A 25,089-nucleotide genomic window follows, 5' to 3' on the forward strand; every position below is an offset into this window, starting at 1 on the left:
CAGATAAGGATAGCTTCATCTTTCCAATTTCTCAAACCAAAAACCTAACCTCTTCTCTTTCTCATAAGTCAAGTCTCATCATGCCATAAAAGCCCACTGGACACACCATCACATAACCCCTAATTAATTATCTGACCATTTCCTATTCTCTCCACTGCCATCAGTCTAGTCTGAACCATCAGCTCTCATCTGGATTGCAACAACTGTCTCTTTACTGGTCTTCCTGCTTTTATTAATGCCCACTAGTCTATTCTCAAAATAGTAGCCAGTGCAATCCTTTAAAACCAAATCTTTTAAAACCTTTGAAGCCAGATCAAGTCACTCCTTTCGTCGAATTCCTCCAAAAATGCTCCATCTCAGAGTGAAAACCAGAGTCCTTCTAGAACTCTCCCTTCCGCTAAGCTGCCTCTCATTCACTTCACTTCTAGCCCACTTGCTATTCCTGGAACACACCAAATATGCTCCTGGCCTAGGCCTTTGAACTGGATGCTCCCTCTGCCTAGAGTGCTCTTCCTCAGGTAGCCACATGGTTAATTACCTCAGCAACTTTAAGTTGTTGTTCAAATGTCACATTCTCGAGTCTGCTCTGACCATTTTATTTACAATCATAATCACTTATCCAGGCACCCTGATAACCCTCATACTCCCTTTTCCTTCCACAGTATCTCACAAACTTACTTATTTTGCATTTTGTCTCCCCTATTGAAAACAAAAGCTGCATAAGGGCAGGGGTTTGTGTGGTTTTCTTTCCACTGATGTATCCTTATCCCAGGTGCCTAGAACAGTGAATGTCATAGAAGGAGACCATGGATAAATACTTGTACAATAAATAAACATTTATATATAAATGACACCATTTCTAAAAAAAAAAAAATTTTCCCCCAAAATTATTTGACTAAACTCCTATTTATTCTATTTTGGACAACTTCCTCCAAGTTTTATAAAGTAAATACACGAGTAAAAACAGAAATGTAAGACAACACATTAACAATAACAAACACCCAACACTAACCTGTAACATAGCAACAGGTGGAGGAAAAACCTCTGCCTGGGTTGTGACCACTGTCTCCTTTTCAACTGGAGTTGGGCTCTGAGTTGTCTGCACCGTCTCTTTAACGGGTTCTGAGCTTTTCACAGTTTCCCACTCTAAACAAAATATTTGAAATTGATTTCCTCTGGATAGGTGCAAATTTTCATTTTATGTCTATCTATGTATTTATTTTGTCTCTACGTCCTTCATCTACCTTGGCACATCTTTAAGACATGTCCACAACTACAGGTGCCAACCTCGGTTTTGCCCAGGTAAGTCTGATGAGAATACTAAGGAGTTCAAAGAAGCATCACACAAGACACAAATGAAAGATACTAAAATACTTAGGGGATATCATAGATATATACCTCAAAGGCTGTCTGATATAAGAGGATCCAATCTTACTATCTTACGTCACAAGGTACAAGGGGAGACCGACAAGGAAAAGTATTAACCCAATAAAGAAAAATCTTTCTGAAAGCACAGCTATGCAAAAATAAAACAAAGAAGCCCTCATGGTTCTTCCACTGGTTCTCCATCTCCCTCAGAGTAAAGATCAAAGTCATTATATTGACTAATAAGACTTTATAGGACTCTGTCTCTCTGTACACCTCTCTGACTTTATCTCCTACTTCTCATTCCTCACTAACTTTGCTCAAATCATACTGGTTTCATAATTTTTGAATAGACTTTGCACATATTGTTCCCTCTGTATAGAATGCTCTTTCTCCAGAGAGCTGCACATCTCACTCCTTCAAGTATCACTCTCCATTAGATCTTCTTCACGTAAAACTGCAATAGCTCCACACCCATACTGTCTATCCCCCCTCCCTGCTTTTTCTTCTTAGAACTTAGCAACCTAGAAATATATTATATAGTTTATCTATTTTGTTTATTATGTTTCTTTCCACTAGAAACATGGGTTGGCAAACTTTTCCTATACTAAGTATACAAGTTTACGAGCCATATGTTTTCTGTTGTACCTACTCAACTGCTATTGAAAAAAAAGTCATATAAGATAGGTAAACACAATTGAGTATGGCTGTGTTTCAATAAAACTCTACAGAAGAGCTTGCTGGCAGGATTTGGCCCATGGGCTATAGGCTGTGAACCCCTGTACTACAATGTGCACTCCATGAGAGGAAGGATTTTTGTCTGTCTCACTGATATAATCCCAGTTCCTAAAATCATGGCTGGCATACAATAGGAACTAAAATATTTACTGAATGAGTAAGTGTTTAGGAGAAATATCCAGCAAGAAGAAAAAAAGATCGACAAGATGAAAACACTGAAAAAGTGTTTGAAAATATTTGCACTGGCCTAAGGATGAAGATATCCTGAAAATTAGCTAGCTTACTTTGGTAAAAGAGTTAAGATGTGAAGAAATAAGCTATATATCACGTTACAATTATTTTCCAAGTATCCGTTTTAAGATTGCTTACTGGTTATAAATGCTAACCATTTTGTGGATTTATAACTGGTATTTTTAAAAATAAAAACATGAGTTAAAAAAAATAGGCCAGATGATCATTTGGTTATAAGCATTCTAGAATTGCATTAATCAGAACTACTAGCTCTCTAAACTAAGATTCTATTCCTGCCATTCTCAACATGGATACTAATTAAAATAATCTAGGAAGTTCTTCAAAGAAACTTCTTACATCCCCAGTTCTTATTTAACTTCAAGTAACTGAGGGGCACCTGGGTGGATCAGTCATTAAGCGGCTGCCTTCAGCTCAGGTCATGATCCCAGGGTCCTGGGATCGAGCCCCACATCAGGCTCCCCACTCGGCGGGAAGCCTGCTTCTCCCTCTCCCACTCTCCCTCCTTGTGTTCCCTCTCTCGCTGTCTCTCTGTCAAAAAATAAATAAAATCTTAAAAAAAATTAAAAAAAAAAAATTCAAGTAACTGAAATATTTAGTTTAAAAAAGTCTCCATGGGCGCCTGGGTGGCTCAGTTGGTTGGGCGACTGCCTTCGGCTCAGGTCATGATCCTGGAGTCCCGGGATCGAGTCCCGCACCGGGCTCCCTGCTCGGCGGGGAGTCTGCTTTTCCCTCTGACCCTCCTCCCTCTCATGCTGTCTCTCATTCTCTCTGTCTCAAATAAATAAATAAAATCTTTAAAAAAAAAAGTCTCCATATACTCAAATTTGCTCTTTCTCTAAAAGCAAAACTTTTAAAAGACTTAGAGGAAAAATGCTACATTTATAGGCTTCTAAAACACTACACTCTGACACTTAGGAAATAAGACCCATTAAGCATACACACTGGAAATGGCAGTGTTTCAGTTTTTTTCTCTTTTTGGGAGGGATAGAATCCAGGAAGTAAAATAAGCGCAATTCACCTTACCATGCACAACTCTTATCGATTACAACCTTTTAAGCATACTTTTTTTTAACAATAAAACTACCCTTAGTGTTCTTACCAGTATTTACAGTTTCCTGGTCAATCATGCCTCCTTCTGCAAAACCTTCCAAGTCATCCACTTTAACTTTTTCCCACGGTATATACGTAACTCCAAGATCCACATCCCAGAATTGTTTATATTCTGTTTTTACACCTTTGTTTAAAGCCCAAGCAATCTATCAGGAATGAAGAGAAGAAAACAGAAAGCTCAGATATACTGTAAAAACCAGGTAAAATGTTCAAAATTATATGTAAACAGTGTAAATATAAATAAAATTGTTGGACAAGCATCACTGGATGCTCGAAAAATAATAGTAGCCAAGAAGTTTTTCCATGTATTTCCTGGTTTTGTTTGTTTTTAAATAAAGCCCGCATTAGATAGCAACGGCATTTATAACATGGGATTTCCACTTCTTACTACAATTAAAGAACACATTTCCAGAACAATCCAAATCTACTTCTCACCCTAAAAAGGTCAACCTACATTAGCAATAATTAGAATAGTTATCATAACTTAAACAAAATCTTGATAGTCTAGGAAAGGAGACACTTTACACAGAGGAAACTCTCTGCCATGAAATGACAAAGCACAGGCATATTAACCTTGAAAGTATTTTTTTTTAATTAACATATAGTGTATTATTTGTTTCAGGGGTAGAAAGTATTTTTTTAAAGTTTTTAACTCAGCTGCAGAAACTGATGGAATAAATTATCTTCAAGTAGCAGAAATAAAATGTAAATTAGTCACAAGAAGTAAAAATGGAAAAATACACAATAAACACTCAGTTTAAAGACTAAGAGGAAAACAAAAATATACTTATTAATAAACCCTTCACCAGTGGCCTGGAGAACACAAGATGTTAAAAAGGAGGAAATAATAATATAATTAAGAGGTATGATTAGGAAACATTAGGAGGAAGTAGTGAATGAAAGATAAGCTTGGGGTGTCTGGCTGGCTCAGTTGGTGGAGCATGCAACTCTTGATCTCAGGGTTATAGGTTTGAGCCCCACACTGGGTGTGGAGATTACTTAAAAATGAAAGAAAGAAAGGAAAGAAAAGAGAGGGGAGGGGAGGTGTGAGGAAAGAATAGAATAGAACAGAACAGAACAGAAAAAAGAACTTACAAAATGAGAAAGTTCTGCTCATAAAATGGTGCCCTGGTTGACCAAGAGAAGAGAACTATAAGTGTGATTTCAAAGAATCATTTGACTAAAGTTTTAGTTACTGTTTTACCTATTTCTAATTCTATAACTCAATAATACTGAAATAATAAGCTTTTCTAGAGGTTTTCCCATAACATTAAAATAGAAGATGAATCAGATACAGGAACATTCTAATAATCCAATAAAAGAAGAGCATGGGTCCCTCCCCTCCAGTCTCACCTTAATGACCTTGGACCCAATTTTATATGATCCGGAACTAAGTTTCTGAAGAGCCCGAAAAGCATCTTGTCGATGAACCATGCAGACGTAAGCACAGCCCCTGGGAGGAATCATCTATTAAAAAAATTTTTTTCTTTAGAAAGGGTAAACATAAGGCATTCATTCTGACATTATCTTATGGTTTTAATGAAACAGATCACTGACTACTAAGATTGAATGGTTTTTCCCTTTTCTTTCTTTGGCTGTTTATTGGTACAATCCATCTACAACTAATTACTTAGTTTAAAAAGAATTCAAAACCTAGTTGGGCCTTACTCTAAGTCATAACATAAGCAAAATCTTGAATATCACATGTCAAAGTTTTCCTAATATACAAGAAAGAAATACTAAAAAAATGTAAAAAGACATGTATACAATACCACCAGATAAAAAGAAAACAATATTGCATGGCCAACATATTTGAAAGCATATAATTTATTCAAAAATTGAAAGTATTTCAGTTTTCCCAAGTATCATACGGAGTAATGAGAGAAAGATTTTCGTTTGGGGGAAGTATCTTATCCTTAATATAAAATCTATAATCTACAAGAAATGATAACACTAAAGCTTTTCAACTGTATAAAACTTAATTTTGCCCAAGTGCTTCTGGACAAGGTTTTAACACAAATAAGAAAACAGCTTTAGTGTTTTCACTTTCACTCAGAGTTCACCTACCAAACTTCTCAAAAAAGAAATCTAACCCCTACATACTTCTTCCTCTTTTGCAAAACAGACCCAACTCTTTATCAATGCACTGAAAAATTTTCTTCAAGCTTACTAATGACCCACTAAGTGCTAAATCGAACAGACTTTTTACTCAGTCCTCAAACTCCCCCAACACCAACTGAAAGGTTTATAAACTTTCCATCAAATTTTCCCAATCCTGGATTTTATCATTAGCCATTCAATACATTTCAGTTCACAAAATAACTCAGTGCCTATTATTTCTAAGTACTATGCTCTTAAAAGGTAATATAGAAGAGGGGGGGAGACAAGATAAACTAATGCCCAAATGACTATGGAACAAGAAAGGCCAAAAATGTCACAAGTAATAGGACAATCCAAATGCTGCTTGGATTCAGGATCCATCTGAGCAGTGATTCCTGACTTTGCATTAGAAATCACCTGTGCAAACTGTGGCACTTTGATAAGAATCTAAGGACCCTGATCTTGGGCATCCCTACTTTTTCAACTGTCAACACATTTCTGACATCTCAGCTAGGGGAAAATCAGGAAAAAATTCAGAGGTTATATGATCAAGGACTCCGGCAGATAGTTTATGTTTTGACAGGTGAAATTAAAAAGACAAAAGAGTAAGAAAAGCCTACAGCACACTCATGGTGTAGAGAGAGGAATATGAAACTCTTAAGTTGAAACACCCAACCAATCATCTATGTATTGTCTGTGCAACTCAGGCAAATCACTTAGTTTCCTCACTGGTAAAAACAATGGGACTTAACCAGCTTCTTGTTAGGTTCCAATGAGATCATATATGGTTGAAAGTAGTATACGAAATGGTCAAACAATTCAATGAAGTGCTGTTATTAATAAGGAAAAGTCAAGTTTGGTCATGTAAGGATCTAAGACTAGAAAGGAAAAGGAGCCAATTTCCTGGTAAATAATGATAAAAGTCCAACAGACAAAGTATAAAAACAGTAAATAAAATCAGAGGATTGATGAATTAGAAGACTTCTCAAACAAATAAATTTCTATAAAACATTCCATGACTTAGTTTTAGCCCCGGGGGAAAAAAAAAAAACTGACCTAGGAAAAAGAAAATACTCCAAAAAGGAGACTGAATGGAGCAAAAGCACTGAAAAAATCAAGCTGAGGAGTCAAAGAGTTGCGGTCAAGTTCCTGAGGTGCTGTGACCACACAGGTTTTCTTGCCACAGGTTTGCTTTGAGAGGGAGACATGGGGCGAGGAGGAAGGGGACTGGCAGAAAGACTGGGACCCCAAGTCCAACTGTGTCTCCACAACTACCTATGTGCTCATGTGTAGGTGATTACAATTCTGTGGAACTCAGTTTCCTCATTTTCATTACCAAAAAAGGGGTGGGGTGGAATTAAGCTAGGCCAGATAGGGTCCCGCTAGCCCAAACGCTGGATGATTTTAGGAACCACGTGCTAGCTATATTGCTATGAAACCCCTAAGAACATTTTGTTAGAATTCCACTAAAAAAAGAAAAATTAAGGATTATCTCAGCTATTTATCATAGCAGCAGAAATAAACAGAAATGATTAAAGTCAAATAATCCTTATAAAGATGTGCATTATTAAAGGCAGATACTCTACTGGGCTCATTAGGAACCAAAGTGACTCTCTGACTAAAAATCCTCTCTATATGTAAATTTTTAACCTTAAACTATTGTATAAGAAGTGATACTTACATTAATGGATTCAATTTGTCCAAACTCTTCAAACAGATTGGTTAAATCTTGCTGGGTTGCCTTCTTATCCACCTGACCAACCCACAAAGTAGTACTACATACTGTCAAGACATAAAAGAGACAAATGACCTAAATCACACAGACATAGCTATTTCTTTCAAGCAACTGAAGAAAAAGCACTAATAAAAATATTAAGATTTAAGATGGATATTTCAAACACTTAAGTGACATTTTTATCTGTTAACGCTTAAAATGAACTAAAATCCCAGATACCATCTACATCTATTGCAAATCAACCTCTTGTGTATTACCTGTTCTCAAGCTTGGCGGCGCACTTTAATCACCTATGGATACCTGGGTCTTACCCCAAAGGTGAAGGGTTTTGGGGTATGACAGACTGGGAATTGGGAGTTTTAAAATTCTGTACGTAATTCTCATAATGTAACAAAGTCACAAAAACACTTTTCACTGCAATCCTATCTCTGCACCTTTAATCTTTCTGTGCTGGAATGATTAAGTGGATGTTTCTTCCTAATCAACAGTTAAATCTGAAAACAGCACCTTATCCTTAAGGAAATAATTTGCACAGAGATACAAGGGGGAAAAGGCTGAATTGGATGGAACTCCTTAACTTGTTATCATGAAAAACTTGTAACACGCTTTAACTGTGGGAAGCATTTCCCTTTAAGAAACAGACCTACACATGAGCTATCCTGCCTACTATAAGCTGTACCGTTCAGGACTCTGTGAACATTTCCTTTTCCTGAAAACACTTACTTACAAAATATTTACAACAGCTGATATATTTGCAGAGTTTTAATTAATCTAGATTTACATCAATGTCATTTTTAAAGACAAAGTTTTCAGCCTTTTGATGATCTTTTATCTACTATCGGGCAGGGCTCAAGCAGGTTTTACTCTAGAGCTAATTTAGCATCACACTAGTGACTATTGCAAGATCTCTACTGAACGAAGGTTTTCAACCAGGTCTCTCTACTCCAGCTGGTTTGAACTCAATAGGTCTTCCAGACCTGTGTTAGCTTTAAGAATCACTCAGCTAACAGATTCCCTGGTAATGTTCTTACTCTTCTTTGCCTCACATAGTCTCACCCCATGTACATATTTTATTTATTTATTTATTTAATTCTAATGTTAATCCCCATACATTACATCATTAGTTTTAGATGAAGTGTTCCATGATTCACTGTTTGTGCGTAACACCCAGTGCTCCATGCAGAATGTGCCCTCCTCAATACCCACCACCAGGCTAACCCATCCTCCCACCCCCCCTCCCCTCTAGAACCCTTTGTTTTTCAGAGTCCATCGTCTCTCATGGTTCGTCTACCCCTCACCCCATGTACATATAATTTAATATTCAACCAAAGTCTCAAGGAGCAATATATTAGTTTTACTCTATTGCTGTAACAAAATACCACAAACTTAGCTTAAAACACAAAAATGTATTCTCTAACAGTTGTGGAGGTCTAAAATGGGTCAACAAGCCTGCATTCTTTCTGGACTCTCTAGGGGATAATTTGTTTCCTTGACAAGCTCCCTGCATTCCTTGACTCATGACCCCAACTTCCATCTTCAAAGCCAACAGTGGAGCATTTACCTATCTTCATCTTTCTCCTTCCATCTTCACATCACCTTTTCTCTCTGACCCTCTTGTTTCCCCTAGATTACACTGAGCCCTTCTGGATAACCCAAGTTAATCTTCCCGCACCAAGATCCTGATTAATCATACAATGTGATGCAACATATTTACAAGTTCCAATAATTTGGATATGAACATCTTTGGAGGACCACTACTCAACCTACCACAAACCCTCAGTAAATTTCTAGACCTCTTTCATTGAAAAGTTCCCACTGCTTCATTACTCTACCACATCACAGCTGCTTTAATCTCCCTGAAATACGTTCCATGTTTCCCCTACTGTTTCAAGGTAGTCTCTCCACAAATTTTTCCCACAACTTTTTTTTTTTTTAAACCCAGAAAGCAATAATGAATCTCCCCCATCCCACGAGGAGAGGACACTAATTCCTAGAATATTACTACCTGTTGATGTTTCATATCCACTGCACTATTCATGAATACTCTTGGGTTCAAAGGACTAATGGCAGGGAAATACTACCATATTTGTTTAAAATGCGTTGGGGCCACATGAAATTGATATTGCTGTGGAGTAAAGAGAGTTTTGAGGTAAATAATGAGGGATATACTTTTCACTGTATTTTCTTATGTGCTTTCTGAATTTTCTTTTTTATTTTTTACTCATGAAAAAAACCACAGCAATAGGAAATAGATTCCATGGTCAGTAACTATGTAAATGGTGGAAGCTATAATATGACAAGTAAAGTGAGGAACTAAATGGAAGACTCCATATAAAAGCCCTATCCTAAAACTGGTGATTCTGAATGTCCTAATGGTAATCATGAGAAGGGAGGCACAGCAGAGATTTTATGGTCAGGCCTTTGATGTTATTTCTTTATCAGATAGCACTAAAATGTTTGAATTTGGTCTCTCACCCTAAGGAGATAAACACATTTTCAGAGTTAGGAATATCAACATTATTAAATTAACACTGGCTCTCATAATCAAGTAAGATTCTGGCAAGATAGCCACAGCTTACTGAAAATGCCAGAACTTAGTAAGAGGCTAGATGTTGCCTTTAATTATAAAGCCTGGATTTCCAGGATGACTCAGCAGTATAAGTTATACCAATTATTTATCTATCTCCATGGCAGAAAGAATTTGGAGACCTTCAGAAATTAGACAACCTGATCAGTGTTCAGCTCTTGGCAAAGAATGACAATTTGTTCCATTTTATGTACTTTGCCCGTCTGCAGTTGGTTTGTTCACCTTAGAAATCATAACTCACTAGGAATCCTTCAGGAATAATCTGGTACTAATTACAACTCACATTCCTACCAAGTGAACTCTCCTTCAAACTCTCACTACTACCAAATTTGTTCTAATTATACATTACAGATTAACATATAAAGGAGGGAAAGTTTGTACAATGGGAATCTCTCCCTTGTTGCTGATCCAGTAAGTTTACAATTAGCTTTAAAATTCACATGCTTCCTTCAATAATTATTCCCCAGACCTGGTGGTCAAACTTGGTTAGACACTTTGAATAGAAATCACAGTGTCTATGTAAAAGACAGTAGGCCTAGTCCACTTTATATATTATTAGTCGGGTTCTATATTTTCTTTTTTTTTTTTTTTTTAAAGATTTTATTTATTTGAGACAGAGAGAATGAGAGACAGAGAGCATGAGAGGGAGGAGGGTCAGAGGGAGAAGCAGACTCCCTGCCGAGCAGGGAGCCCGATGCGGGACTCGATCCCGGGACTCCAGGATCATGACCTGAGCCGAAGGCAGTCGCCCAACCAACTGAGCCACCCAGGCGCCCCTATATTTTCTAATTTGAATTTTAAAAAATCAACTCTAAATGACCTTAGTGTTTCTGTAGAACCTGTTCTTCCTTTTTCTTTTTTCCTCTCTCACTTTACAAAAACCAAGGATAAAATTATTCATTTACCAAATTACTTTTCGATTTCTTAGTCTAAAAATAGTTAACTTTAGCAGTTAATGATTTTCTTAATTACTTGTTGAAACCAAAGCTTTGTAAAAGTATGTCACTTACCACTTAATGTTTTAGATCTAATTGGAGGTAGTCCCTTCTTCTGTCGTTCTTTCTCCCTTTCTCTCGCTCTCCTTTCACTTGAGTATGAACGTGATGATTTCCTCTTTCTTTCTCTTGAGCGTGAGCGTGATCGCTTTCTGTGTTTACGCTTTCGAGAACCAGATCGCGACCGAGATCTTCGTTTTCTTGGTGATCTACAAAAAAAATCTTATTTTACTTCTAACGACAATATTATTCTTCTGTCAAATTTCTCACTTCTAGGTGAGGGGGAAGAAAAACCACACCCACACACAAAAGGTTGTCTTATATTTAGCTACCTCTTAAAAAATGTTTAAGTAGAATGAAATATCAAACATGTATTTTCTCAAATCTATGTACTGCTCAGGCCCATACCGTAATAGATGTTTGTTTGCAATGATTCTTACTGAGACCAGGAAGAAGAGAATGAGATTCTATCCAGTAAGGGCCTTACTTTCTTTAGTGTCCTCCAATTCATTTTTCAAACAAGAGTCAAGAATAGGAATGAAAGACTGAAGAAAATAAAAAGATCCCTAGGTGATAAAGACGTTATATTCTTAAAATTAGGAAACAGAATGTTTCCAACAGAGGATTAGGCCACTAAAGAATTCTGCATATAAGTTTTCAACTCCTAAAATTTCAAGGTGCTTGACTTAAAATACAGGGTGATACTGGGCGCCTGGGTGGCTCAGACGGTTAAGCGTCTGCCTTCGGCTCAGGTCATGATCCCAGGGTCCTGGGATCGAGCCCCGCATCGGGCTCCCTGTTCCTTGGGAGCCTGCTTCTCCCTCTGCTTTTCTCTTTCTCTGTCTCTGTCTCTCATGGATAAATAAATAAAATCTTCAAAAAAAAAAAAAAAGGCTTAAAAAAAAAATACAGGGTGATACTGTTTCTTTTCTTCCTGTCACCCATATGCCACTGAGCTTAATAAGGAGGTGTTGTTAAGACAAAGAAGCTGCTAAGATTTCAGTTCTAATACTGTAACTGCTTTAGCAAGATTACTCACTGACATGAGATGGGTTTAGAGAGAGTGGAACTCATAAGCTCTCGTTTACAAGAGGTAAATACAAATAACCTCTTTTTTTTTTTTTTAAAGATTTTATTTTTATTTATTTGAGAGAGAGAATGAGAGACAGAGAGCATGAGAGGGAGGAGGGTCAGAGGGAGAAGCAGACTCCCTGCCGAGCAGGGAGCCCGATGCGGGACTCGATCCCGGGACTCCAGGATCATGACCTGAGCCGAAGGCAGTCGCTTAACCAACTGAGCCACCCAGGCGCCCACAAATAACCTCTTGAAACAAGTAAGGAATCACTGAAAAAGTCATCAAAGATACTGCCCCTTTTCCAGCATACACTGTTCAGATTTTCAGGGGTATTTATGTACAGAAAATAGAGTATTTAATATTAAAGACTAATGACTTAAAGTTTTAAGACAATCTGTAGCAAAAACACTACATATAAATAACTTCAACTCAAATTTGAATAAGCATGTACATTAATGAGATTTAGCCATGTTGAAAGCTAACAAAGAAAACCACAGGATATACTTTATTATAATCTGATACTATGCTTGATGTTTACAAAATAATTCTTACAGTTTTATTTTTATCATCACTTTTTGTATTATAAGAGGAAACAAAATCTAAGAAATACAGTGGAATTTCTAACACTGTTCCTCTATAGCTTGAGTGAACGGTTTTCAGAGGCAATAATATCCTAACCTGGGTGTAATCATAACATTAATAACTAAAATCAGGTATAATCCCAAATCCAAGTCTTAGGATATGGCTGCAATTAATGTATATTATGCAAATAAAAGCCACAGATATATCCAATTAAAAGAGAACAAAGAATTTTTCTGTTTTTGAAATTCTGAATTACTTCTTTCTGGAGAATATGTCATTTTAAGAAAAACACTTCCTTTAATCTCGATACAAAGAAACACAGCCAACTTTCAAAGTTCACACACAGCTACTCTTAAATATTATTGTAGAACCTTGAACGAGATCGTGAATGTGTTCTTGATCTTGAGCGAACAGCCACTTTCTTTGCTTCTTGTTCAAAGATCTCCTCTTCCACTCCATCTTGCCCTTCATCTATATCCATATCCTTGAAAGTCAGAAGAACAGCAAACAAAATGCCCGAGTGAGATGCAGTATATACTGACAATTCTGCCTTACAAAATATTCACCATAGTAGCATTAATGCCTAATATTTACCTAAAATGGTTAGTACAGAGCTTAAGTGTGAGGAAAAAATATTTAGGACATTACCATTACCTTACATAAAAATAAAATATTTTACATAAAAGAAAAACATTTACCATATTTTATAATATTTTCCTCTAATTAATTTAGAAATTTATGACCCAGAAAAAAATTTACTTTTTACCTGTTGCTGAATATCTATAGAATCATCCAAATTCACTTCAGGTTCAAGGAAATGCTGTTGACTGCTCCCTTGTGATGGTGAGGCGGAATGCTCTGATCCAAACGTGCCCTCTTGACTATCCTGAGGGGTTGCCTATCGAAGATGTATACAAACACACAAACATTAAGAAACCATGCGTATCATTCAACAGAATTTAAACATATAAACTTCACAAAGTTTTAAAAAGGAGCCCAACACATATAGAAATTCCATGTTAAATTATTTATAATCAACCTAAAATTATACTTCTGTACAAATCCAAGTTTACTTAAGGGCATGGGACACCTCCATAAAAGAAGGAGAAGACTGTAATAGAATAGTAAGATCAAGTAAGCCTTCAAACGAATTTTTACTTATGGAAAATATAAACATTATACTTTCAAGAATAAAGGGATTACATCATGAAAGATACATAATAGCACTAAGTTAAATGAATCTAGAATTTCAATGGCAACTAGCATTTTTGTAAAGTGCTATAAATTAAAATGCTATAATACTTTTAATGTAAAAGTATTTTATATTAAAGAACTAAGTCATTCATTAATGTATAGAGGCAAAACAAAGCTCAAATATCATTATAAATTAACTGATCTAGCAAAACAGTTCTCAATTTGGGCCTTCCTCAACCTCCACCTCTAGAAATTAGCCAAACAGTATTAGGAAGTACTCTGAAATATGTAATACGTTTCAGAAACTAATAAAAGTTAGGCAATGAAGACTAATTAAAGGAACATTTAAAATTTGAAATCTCCCCCCCTCCTTTTTTGCTGGGACCAGATTTACAGCAACTGGATACAGTGACACTACTTAACGTGATACTTACGAGTCTGAAGCTGACTGAGCAATTACATATATTATGGTGTTAACTAAAAATGAGAAAACTAATTATGAAAAAGTCTCCCTACATAAACTTTTCTAAAACACCTCTGCAGGTCTTAAAGATTAATAAGAATAGTTCCTGGTAGTATACAAGCTGGGAGCTACTGTAGTAATTAACAGAGAAGATTAAGTAAAAAATACCATTCCCTTGCTACAAACTCTGTGACTGTGAACAAGTTACTTGAATTGTGAAATTCGGTCTCCCTATCTGTAAAAGGAGTACCAACATAGTGACTACAGGTAACAATATTGTATTATAAACTTCAAAGTTGTTAAGAGACTATATCTAACTGTTCCCACCACAGAAAAATGATAGTTTCATGACATGACAGGTGTTAGCTTATTGCAATATATGTGTATCAAATCACAATGTTGTACACCTTAGTTATATATTGTATCTCAGTAACATTTTTTTAAAAAAAATCTTATTCTAATGAATCTAATATGAAAGAGAAAACATAAAAATTCAGAGTCAAAAAGAGCATTTAAAGAACCATTCCAAGTTTCTCACTTTATGAAGGAACAGGTTCTCTAAGAACAAGTAACATTTTTAGAAATAAATGAAACTAAAGTAGAAAAGACTTCTTTGAAAACACCTATTACATGCCAATCTGGCCAAAACATCAGTAAGCAAGAACTCTTCCCGAACAAATCAAACAAACACATTTTAATCAAGTCCTGGCTTATGTCTTTGAAAGTATGGTAACAATAGAATTTTTAACACAAAAAGGGAATTTTCAGCTCCATCCTGAATCTATTTGGTCCTAAATTCAGTATGCATATATTCTTCACATCATATTTTTCTTCTCCATTTATCTTAAGCTTCATATTCCCCCCCATCCTGTTTTTTACCCTTATTTTTCTATTTAATGGTTAACTTTTGGTATAACCACCAAGATCCACTGCAACTAATTTTAGTTTTTGAGGTTCTTGTTTGAGTTTTACCCACTTGAAAAGACTATAATCTCATGACCTTTATTCTTTCTTAGAGGTCTTATGAAGAACGAGAGAAAATTTAAAATTTTATATGTATAGTGTAATCATATGTATAGTCTATGGGTGTAACCATAATATTATTAACTAAAATCAGGTATAATCCCAAATCCAAGTCTTAGGATATGGCTGCAGTTAATGTATATTATGCAAATAAAAGCCACAGATATATCCAATTCAACTAAGGGACGCCAGGGTGGCACAGTCAGTTAAGTGACCGACTCTTGGTTTCTGTTTAGGTCATGATCTCAGTCAGGGTTGTGAGATAAGCCCTACTTTGGGTTCCGTGTAAGTGCAAAGTCTGCTTAGGACCTTCTCTCACTCTCCCTCTGCTCCTCCCCACCCCCACCACCCGTGCGCGGTCGCGTGCATGGGCTCTCCCTCAAAAAAATTATTTAAAAAATAAAAATTCAGCTAAAAATTTATCCTATTATCTTGCAATTATAGCACTAGGTCCATTGGACCCTTTCCTGTATCTAAGAAATGTTATGGGATCTTAGAGGTCTTATTACCCTATATACTGAAACATTTTGCTATTTTATCATCCTAAGAATTATTATTATCCATCAATTATTTCCAATTATTTCAAGAAAGACTAAAATAATACAAAAAAGAAAAAGCAATGTAATTGTCAAGAAGGGTGATTCAATAGTGAAATAAAATCATCACCATCCAGTTTTACTGCATTACCAAAAATACTGTATATTTCAAGAAGGTAAAAATGAGATTGGAGACACTATCTTTGTAGTCTGCTTTTAAGCTTTCCTTAGAACATAGCTGAATATTTAGATTTTTTCATTTCTGTACATAATGGCAAAGAGAAGAAAACTGACAGGAACTTATTTCATAATTATTAAACAAAACAGAACATGAATATAAAGAAAGAGCATCATTCTAGACTCTAATGATGTTGAAGTTTAATATCTAAGTGAAATATCAGACTGAGTTTTCAGATGACCATATCCTAAATGTATTTCTCAAACTCCAAAACTGATGGCAGAAAAATGTGTCTCTAAGGACAAAAAGAGGGTCTTTTCATCCACTTATTCAGTTAATATATATCTTACAGTATTTTACAACAAGAACCTAGACTGTTCTATTTTGCTAAAAGAACATGCGATATTTGGGGTGCCTGGGTGGCTCAGTCGTTAAGCGTCTGCCTTCGGCTCAGGTCATGGTCCCAGGGTCCTGGGATCGAGCCCTACATCGGGCTCTCTGCTCCGCGGGAAGCCTGCTTCCCCCTCTCCCACTCCCCCTGCTTGTGTTCCTGCTCTCGCTGTCTCTCTGTCAAATAAATAAATAAAATCTTAAAAAAAAAAAAAAAGAACATGCGATATTTGAATTTAATTGACACAAAAAGGTTTGCTACATTTCAACTGTTATATTAAAATTGCTCATAAAGTATTTTCCCCTATCCCTTTTAGTTTCACTTCTCTAAACTATCTGTGAGAGGACTTCAAATATATTTTAAAAGGATCCACTGGGCCCAGGTGGCAAATGACTGCTTTTCTGATATACTGGTATACATCCTTAGTATACGTTCTGGTATACACCTCTAGTTTCTTCAGTGATGTCCTCATGTAAAGCATCAATACTGAAAAAATAGAAGACAAGGATAACAGCAACTAGCAGATACTTCTTTTGAAGCTGGATTAACACACTGTCACATTTTGATCAGTTATAGATCCATGTTCCTCCACTTTTTTCTGTGTAAGTGACAGGAAAGACTTTGTCAAAAGCCTTACTGAAATCCACACATGCTATGCTATAATCCTACAACTGCAGTACCATGAAATGCAATTGATGTGAGCCGAGACATCAAATCACTTAAAGCAACTCAGGGCTCTTAATATTATCACCCATCTTAGGTTTTATCATGTTCAATTCTACTCTTTCCATTATATTTTCCTATATAAAAAAAAAACTGAATCAAAGTAAGTTACATATGATAGCTCCTCATTATTAAGTGGCTGAATCTTCCATAACCTTTGTATTCCTAACATTCTTTTAAAAGCCCTTTTTATCAGTCTTACCATTTTCATTATCAGTATTTCATCCTGAGCTATAGCTTTCCTGACATCTTTTGAATATCCTGATAAAACAATCACCACTATCATGAACTAGAACTTACTTCAGACAACGGCAATCATTCTCCATCCAACATGACTATTACACTCCCTTCACAATTCAGCCACTTCTTGGAAGTGCTCTGTTTTCAGTGGTTTTCTATTGTTAGGGATACTAGATATGAACTCACATGCAGGTGTGGTCAGGACTGTAATGAGTAGGGTAGCACCAGAAATCCGTTTCCTTTCTCTAAGACACCGTAAGAACTTTTAGGCGGCCATAATGAGCTTACTGGGAAACAAAAATGCTTCATTTTTCTGCATATTTCAGCCTATCTTCATCATATGAAAGCAACTGGTTTCGTAGAGCCAATTACACAATTTATTAAATTTAATGGTTACCCTGCTGATATACTTTCCAATTTGAAATTTGTCATAGGTTTTGAACACATCTACCTGATGTATTAGAAAAGTTGCTTTTCTTTCACCACTCCCTTTCTTCCAACACTCATTTCTGAACAACAAAAGCTTTTAACAATATCTAATTCTTTCAAAAGGATCTAATTACTGTATCCTTTAAAATTCTGGAGATAATGTATTAACTAAGCCCAGAGCTCTATTTTTCTTTTGGTTGGTGAGATTCTTAAGACAGAATAACCCTGGAAAACGGAATGGGAAGAAATCAGACAGGGAGACAAACCACGAGAGACTCAATTATGGGAAAAAAAACTGAGGGCTGCTGGAGGGGAGGTGGGTGGGGGGATGGGGTAACTGGGTGACAGGCATTAAGGAGGGCACGTGATGTGATGAGCACTGGGTGTTGTATGTAACTGATGAATTACTGAACTCTGCATCTGAAACTAATGATGTACTATATGTTGGCTAATTTAAATAACTTTAAAAAAGAAGAAAAAGAATAACGTTCTCTCAAGTTTCTAGGAATTTTCACTTCAATAATTTGGTGTTAATTTTAAGAGTACTACCTTGATTTTACTGCTCCTTCTGAACCTTCTGAAAGGAAACTGGAACTAAGACAATCAAAACTACATTTATAGACGGACAAATCTGCTGTTTGGATAAACTTTTCCATCACGACTGCCCCTTGCCTTTGTAACAGCTCTGTGACCTTTTTTATTACATTACTGACAACCTGTTTCTTTTCATTGATTTACAACTTGTGTTCTTCTTTAAACAACATCCAAATGTTCTACATTGTGCTCTATCTTTAAAGTTCCTGAATTCTCAGGCAGATATATCTGCCTGACATAAAATACTACACCTACTCCAACCACTTCTATCAGAATTATTCCTTCAAAACAAGGTCTAGAATTCCATTCTCATAATTCCAGGTATACGTTCCAACCTAGCAAATACCATTAATATCCATTTTATGTTTACTATTTGATTTAAAAGGACAAGTTCAGACCCCAGCAGTGTCCAAGGTTTATTATCCCTTTAAACTAAAGTAACTCTTTTCTCTTCTTTATTTCCAACTGTCCTTCACTTGTACCTCTATTACAGAACCTAGAATCCTGCCCTATGTTCATACAGATGTACATGTTCCATTAGAGGAGAGATTACTTGAGGCCAGATGCTTTTTTGTTCATCTCTGCATATATATCATTTGTCTAACAACACATTGCTCATACTTCAAAAACGTTTGTAGTATTATTTTAGTGCCAAAAAGTTTTGCTATTAGGAAGAAGTGAGATTGGGGGGAATTTAAAAACACTCATATTCTAAACAGTTTATATCTATAAGTGTTTCTCACATGGAGCAAAAACAGGCTTTGTAATGGATTAACCCTGCCTTTGCAACTTGACATATTTTATCAGTTCGAAGGTATGATCCTTCTTCACATATTATCATCCCTGTAATTTATTAAGGTTCTTTTAATTCCATAGGATGTTGTACTTTTGAAGTGATTAAAAATTCTTAGCTGTACATAAAATAATGGTGTCTCTAGACTAATGATACATGATATTAGCTATATAGTTTTGCAATGGATGTTTAATTTCACTAAGGTACAATGGAAATCAAAATGCTATCTCATAGCATTAAATGTAATCATGCCTCATAAACTTCCTGCCACACAGTAATAGCCTAATTAAAGGCAGCAATCTATTTTGTTGATCACGATCAACCAAAGCAAAATCATCATGACCTTGCTTGACAGGGAACTGGGTGGAGAAAAGCACATGAAGTTTTAAGTTGTAATACTGAAACACCACCTCTGGCTTCTGTTCTCCACTGCTTGTATACCAAGCACATGTATATATCTAGAACACATTCTGATAACAGAAAAGACTATAAACGTTCTGAAAAGGCTGATCTTCCTAGCAATAAAACTGAAGAAAAATCACCATGCTTGAGAAACACCACTTTATAAATGTAGATAGCAGTAACTCTAAAGACCACAAGATGGAGTTATAAACCTTTTGAGGCTGTTGCTGTTCTAGGAGTTGCTGTCTGAGATGTTCAAGGTTTTGCTGCTGTAGCTGTTCAGCTATCTGATGAAAAATGGAATTGTTCACAGATTCTGAAACATGAGAACTAGAAGGAAAAACAAGTAGAAACATTTTAAAACCCAGTGAAAATACAAAAATAACTGATTTTTCAACCTCCCCCATGCCAATTAAATGAACATACTCTACTACAATGTTTACTTTTGAAATATTAAGAGAAAATGGAATACCTCAGAACATTAATATGTTAAAATAGAAAGATACTCTCCAACAGTCTTTCAATAGATGGATAACATGTTAAAGATACTTTGATGGAAGATCTGTTATTATGATCTCACACTATTAAATACATACAAATTAGTATTTTTTACATTAGAGTACTTTAAGAAAATTTCAACGAAACATATAAAAACAGTTAAAAGTATTTAAACATTGTCACTTTAACTCCTTCTCTAACAATAAGATAGCGGGAGAAATGGTCTATCAATCAGTACATGTGAAATCTACAATTGTAATTGACCATAAACTTTACAAAACTAATCTGCTTTCTTTAGAAAAGCATTCACATTATTAGGTATGTTAACAGAAACAGTACTTAGATAAGAGGAAATAATAATTTAACTATACTCTGGGAAATTCACACCTGGAATACACCTGGAATTCTGGGTGCCACAAGGTAAGACATGAACAAAAAAGAGGGCATCCCAAAAGGGGCAATCAGGATGGTGAGAAGTCTTGAAACAGTTGAAAAAAAGTGTACTTCATCTGGAGCAAATAAACCTAAGGGGAAGAATGATACCTAACTTCAAATATTGAAAGGCTATGTCTCAAAAGATAATGGAGCAAATTTGTTTCCTTGCTTCAGAATGCAAAACGGATCAGTGTGTATAAAGTAAATCAAACAGGATTCAGTAACAAAGATTATTTAACTTCTCATCATAGAAAGCATTAAAACATTATAAAAATATCCTATCAGAACCATTAAAGATTCTTACATTGTTCAGGATATTGATCTACTAGATCTCAAATGTTTCTCCTCTAATTGTATAATTCATAATCTGAAATATTAGATTTTAATTTTTCAAGTAAAATCTCTTTACCAAAAAGATATATGTATTTTTATGTATTATATAAATGTATTTTAAGAGATTATCCCAATATATAAAATTAATAAACTCTGTTTGAAATAAGATTCCCAGAGGCATTCCCTCCATTCACCATCCTCCATCCTCCCATCCTCCACGCCCCAACTCTCCAACATCCTCTTCCCCACTGGTCCTTTCTCAAACCTATAAGAACCTAGAGCTGCACAGAACTGCTTGAGAAAAGAAAATCACTAATCTAAATAAAAATGTACAATCCATATCTTAAAAAAAACAAAATCCCTATAATCCCAATCTTTACTTCTGATGAGTCAGATATACTCCCAGAATTTGGCAGAATTCCTTGAAATGTGGCCACTGACACTAGAAGCAAGCTTGTTTCCTATTATTTCAAATATTCTTACAATTGAATAAAATAATGCCTAATACAAACATAGAAAATATCACAACTATATCACATCTATCAATTCTCCTATAAAGAATTTTGATATATCCCAAATATTTGCAAAGATCTGAGAAAGGAGCCAAAATAAATAGGGAGGCAACAAGACAGCGACTCTAGCATCTTTCTGTAATGTTAGAACTCAAGAGCCTGAAATTATATCCCAACATATTCAAAGTATACCTGGCAGTTCAGAAGGCAATGTCCCATCCAATGTTTATAATAATAATGGGGAAAACTTATGGTTATAAAGAAAAACAACAATTCTTACAGTTGAGAAGCTGAAATTTCCTTTTTGGGTTCTTCACTATGCTCAGAATCTTCCCCAAAATCAAACCTATCCATCAACTTCTAAGTGGGGAAGGAAAAAAAAGGAGAAAAAGACAAATTAAAAGGTGATTCACACAAAAATAAGGTACAAATGCTATTCTGAATGTCAATGACATCCCATTAATTTATCTCTATCACATTAATACATAAATGTTTTACATAATTTTGTTATTCTATAATAAAGCATTTAATTTGAGTGAATATTTTAAAGTACTTTTGACATACACTGCTTTATATAACAAAACAAATCACAGGAGAAACACTAATGCTCTATAGAAGAGAAGACTGGGATTTAAAATAATTACTGTGGCTTGCCGATAGTAATAAAGCTTGATTAAAAAACATCTAGGACTATAATCAATAATCTATTCCTAGTACACTTCTCTTCTTAGGCTGCTCTATTGTCTCCCAAATGACCAATTTAAAGGTTTTTTATGTGGGTTAGCTATTTTTTTTTTTTTAAGTAGGCTCCATGCCCAGCAGGGAGTCCAATGCAAGGCTTGAACTCATGATCCTGAGATCAAGACCTGAGCTGAGATCAAGAGTTGGATGCTTAACTGACTGAGTCACCCAGGTGCCCCCTATGTGGTTTAGCTATTACATTTTCAGACTAAATTAAGCTGATAGCTAAAAAAGTCTAAAGTAATATAATATACCAGGATTTATTTTCCTAAAAAAATATAGTAGCAGAAACAAAAATAATATGGATAACACTTCCAAGGTATTTTAATATTCTCATAATTAATAAGAACATTGAGGTGATCACACAATAAATTATACATGAAAGATTTTCAACTTTAAAACCACTATCCTTTATACTTAGGCTTCAATTTATCATAATATTACAGTATAATGACAACTCTAGAGAAGTTTTCCTGTGAACTTTCACATTTTGAACAATTATAATTTTAGCAGGTTAAAATTTTAGAACATAGAACATCAAATATTTGTTAACATCCATAAAAGAAATTAGAAAATTGAGAAAACTGTATTTGCCTCAATGGTGAACATACAATTTTACTGACCAGTTATTTAGTTAAGAGAATCTAAATGTTTCAAGTGGAATTTTAAAGTTACTTAAGTTTCTTCAGGAATCTGTAAACCTTTAGTAAAATTCATAATATAGTACACAGTACACTGCATATTGTAAATAATAGTTCTATAATAAAATATAATTTACAGAATTAGAATCCACATGACAGCATATAGACTTTAATACTTCTTATAAAACAAATCTGCTAACTTAATTTCTACCTTGTTGAAAGCCACTCCCTGTTCCAAGGGGTTCAGGGTGTTGGCTGCGGCAGCCGCAGCCGTGAGCTGTGCTGTGAGAGCTTGCAACTGCACAACGAGACCAGCGTCCAGGGCCTGCAGGATAGAAGGCTGAGGCTTCTGCTGTTGTAGTTGTAAAGTCTGTATTAACTGCTGAAGCTGGAGGGGAAAAAAGGAAAATTATTACGAACAGATGCTGGGTTTTATCTGTAAGAATGCCCATCTTTTAGTCAGTAAGATTCATTGTTGGAGATCAAGAGAAAATAGATACTAACTCAAAACAAGGAAATTAAAAAAATATATATTTTGTTGTGTGTGCCATATATAACAGTCCTTAATAAATCTGTTTTGCTTCTGGAAAGCCAGAGAATTTTAAGCCAAATAAAGTGGTCATACCATGACAGATAAAGAACTCATCACATACAGACTGATTTTTTTCACTAAGCTTTTCTTTTAAATATTTTATTTACTTATTTACTTACTTATTTCTTTATTTATTTAGAGCATGCGGGTGCGAGCAGGGAGTGGGGCAGAAGGAGAGAGAATCCCAAGCAGGATGCACACTGAGCGTGGAACCTGAAGCGGGGCTCCTGAAGGGGGGGTTCCACATGGGGCTTGATCCCACGACCCTGAGCCAAAATCAAGAGTTGGAAGCTCAACTGACTGAGCCACCCAGGTGCCCCTTCACTAAGCTTTTCATTCCTTCTTCAATTAACTCTTTAATCTCCGTAAAAAAAAAAAAAAAACAAGCACTGACAACAACTGCTTTTGCTATCTTTCAGATTTACCATCAGATAACACATTTCCTGGAAGTAGGAAAGCAAATAAGAAATTTGTCTCTTGGAGCAGTCTGAAACTAAGGAAATTAAAGGTGAATAGTGCCAACAAGAGTTGAAGTCAAATCCCTATTCCCTCTATTCATCCATCCTCTTAAAAAGCAGAAACAAGGGCGCCTGGGTGGCTCAGTCAGTTAAGTGGCTGCCTTCGGCTCAGGTCATGATCCCGGGGTCCTGGGATCGAGCCCCGCATCGGGCTCCCTGCTCAGCAGAGAGCCTGCTTCTCCCTCTCCCTCTGCCTGCCACTCTGCCTACTTGTGCTATCTCTCTGTCAAATAAATAGATTTAAAAAAAATCTTAAAAAAAAAAAAGGCAGAAACAACAATAAGATCCTGAAGATACTGCAGAGTTAAGTAAACCCTATGTTTATGTACATCTTAGAAGTAATTCATACTTTCCTAATCAAGTTCTGAGTTGAATCTGAATATTATCAATTTAGAATAGAAACAAGACGTGTACTGTTTAAGTGAAGGTTAACTTACAGTGGGAGAAGGTACAAAAGCCATCCAAGATGAAAGTAATTTCATGCCTATCTAAAACAGCTACATTAAGAAACAAACTAGAATCATTTGGCTATCAAATAAACAGTAACTACAAACTACTAATGTGATAGCAAAGAAAATTATACCAAAATATATGATAGCCTAGTTATTGCACTGAGGAAGCTCCAGAACAGACAGGATGGAGGGAGGGGGAAAAGGAGGGAAAAAGGGAGGGAGAGGAAGAAGGGGCAGAGGGGAAAAGAGAGAAAGGGGTTAATAGCATATTTTCTCCTTTACACATTTTAACTACTCCTTTTGATATCTGTATGTTTCCAGACAGCACTGTTACTGTTTCAGTCAGGTTCAACCAGTGCAGCATCCTACTCTTCCTTCTACTCTTGACTTAATATTCTATCAATTACTATGTCTTCTTAACTCTCTCCACGCTATTTCTTCTAGAAAAATCACTTCTCCTGCCACAAGTATTTATTTTAATAAGTATCTTTTAAAATGAAAACATTTGCTTTATGAATTATTTTTAAAATATCATTATCACAAGATAAAATTAGTAATCTGATAATTTTATCTAATATCCAATTCAGTTTCCCAATTGTTCCCCAAAATGGAGAAACTGGATCTAATCTAAGACTATAACTGAATTGGGTTTTACATGTTTAAAACTCTAGAATGGTCCTTTTTTGGGGGGGGGGGCGGAGATTGTCCTTTTAGAGAGTCTGCAACCCTACTATTTTCACATATTTATTACTTCCCTTCTTTTATCATTGTTACCAAAATGAAGATACTTCCTAGCTCTAGGCTTCTCGCCTCTCCCATCCACTAAAGTACTGTTCAGATCAGTGACTTCAACATGAAAAAA

General features: G+C 35.6%; 1 protein-coding gene across 3 annotated transcripts in view; it reads right to left on the reverse strand.

The window, feature by feature from the left end:
- Positions 1-25,089, reverse strand: part of SCAF8 (SR-related CTD associated factor 8) — an 84,616-nt gene that overhangs the window by 9,183 nt on the left and 50,344 nt on the right. For all 3 annotated transcript variants that reach the window (XM_044917471.1, XM_044917470.1, XM_021693479.1), the window contains 10 exons: positions 22,877-23,053; positions 21,564-21,643; positions 19,718-19,835; positions 13,306-13,437; positions 12,911-13,023; positions 10,898-11,091; positions 7,247-7,347; positions 4,819-4,932; positions 3,455-3,611; positions 1,013-1,146 (listed from right to left, as the gene is read on the reverse strand). In XM_044917471.1, the coding sequence (XP_044773406.1) occupies positions 1,013-1,146; positions 3,455-3,611; positions 4,819-4,932; positions 7,247-7,347; positions 10,898-11,091; positions 12,911-13,023; positions 13,306-13,437; positions 19,718-19,835; positions 21,564-21,643; positions 22,877-23,053 (1,320 nt within the window). The remainder of the gene's footprint in view (positions 1-1,012; positions 1,147-3,454; positions 3,612-4,818; positions 4,933-7,246; positions 7,348-10,897; positions 11,092-12,910; positions 13,024-13,305; positions 13,438-19,717; positions 19,836-21,563; positions 21,644-22,876; positions 23,054-25,089) is intronic.

The sequence above is a fragment of the Neomonachus schauinslandi genome, chromosome 8, assembly GCF_002201575.2.
Source record: "Neomonachus schauinslandi chromosome 8, ASM220157v2, whole genome shotgun sequence".
Lineage (NCBI taxonomy): Eukaryota > Metazoa > Chordata > Mammalia > Carnivora > Phocidae > Neomonachus > Neomonachus schauinslandi.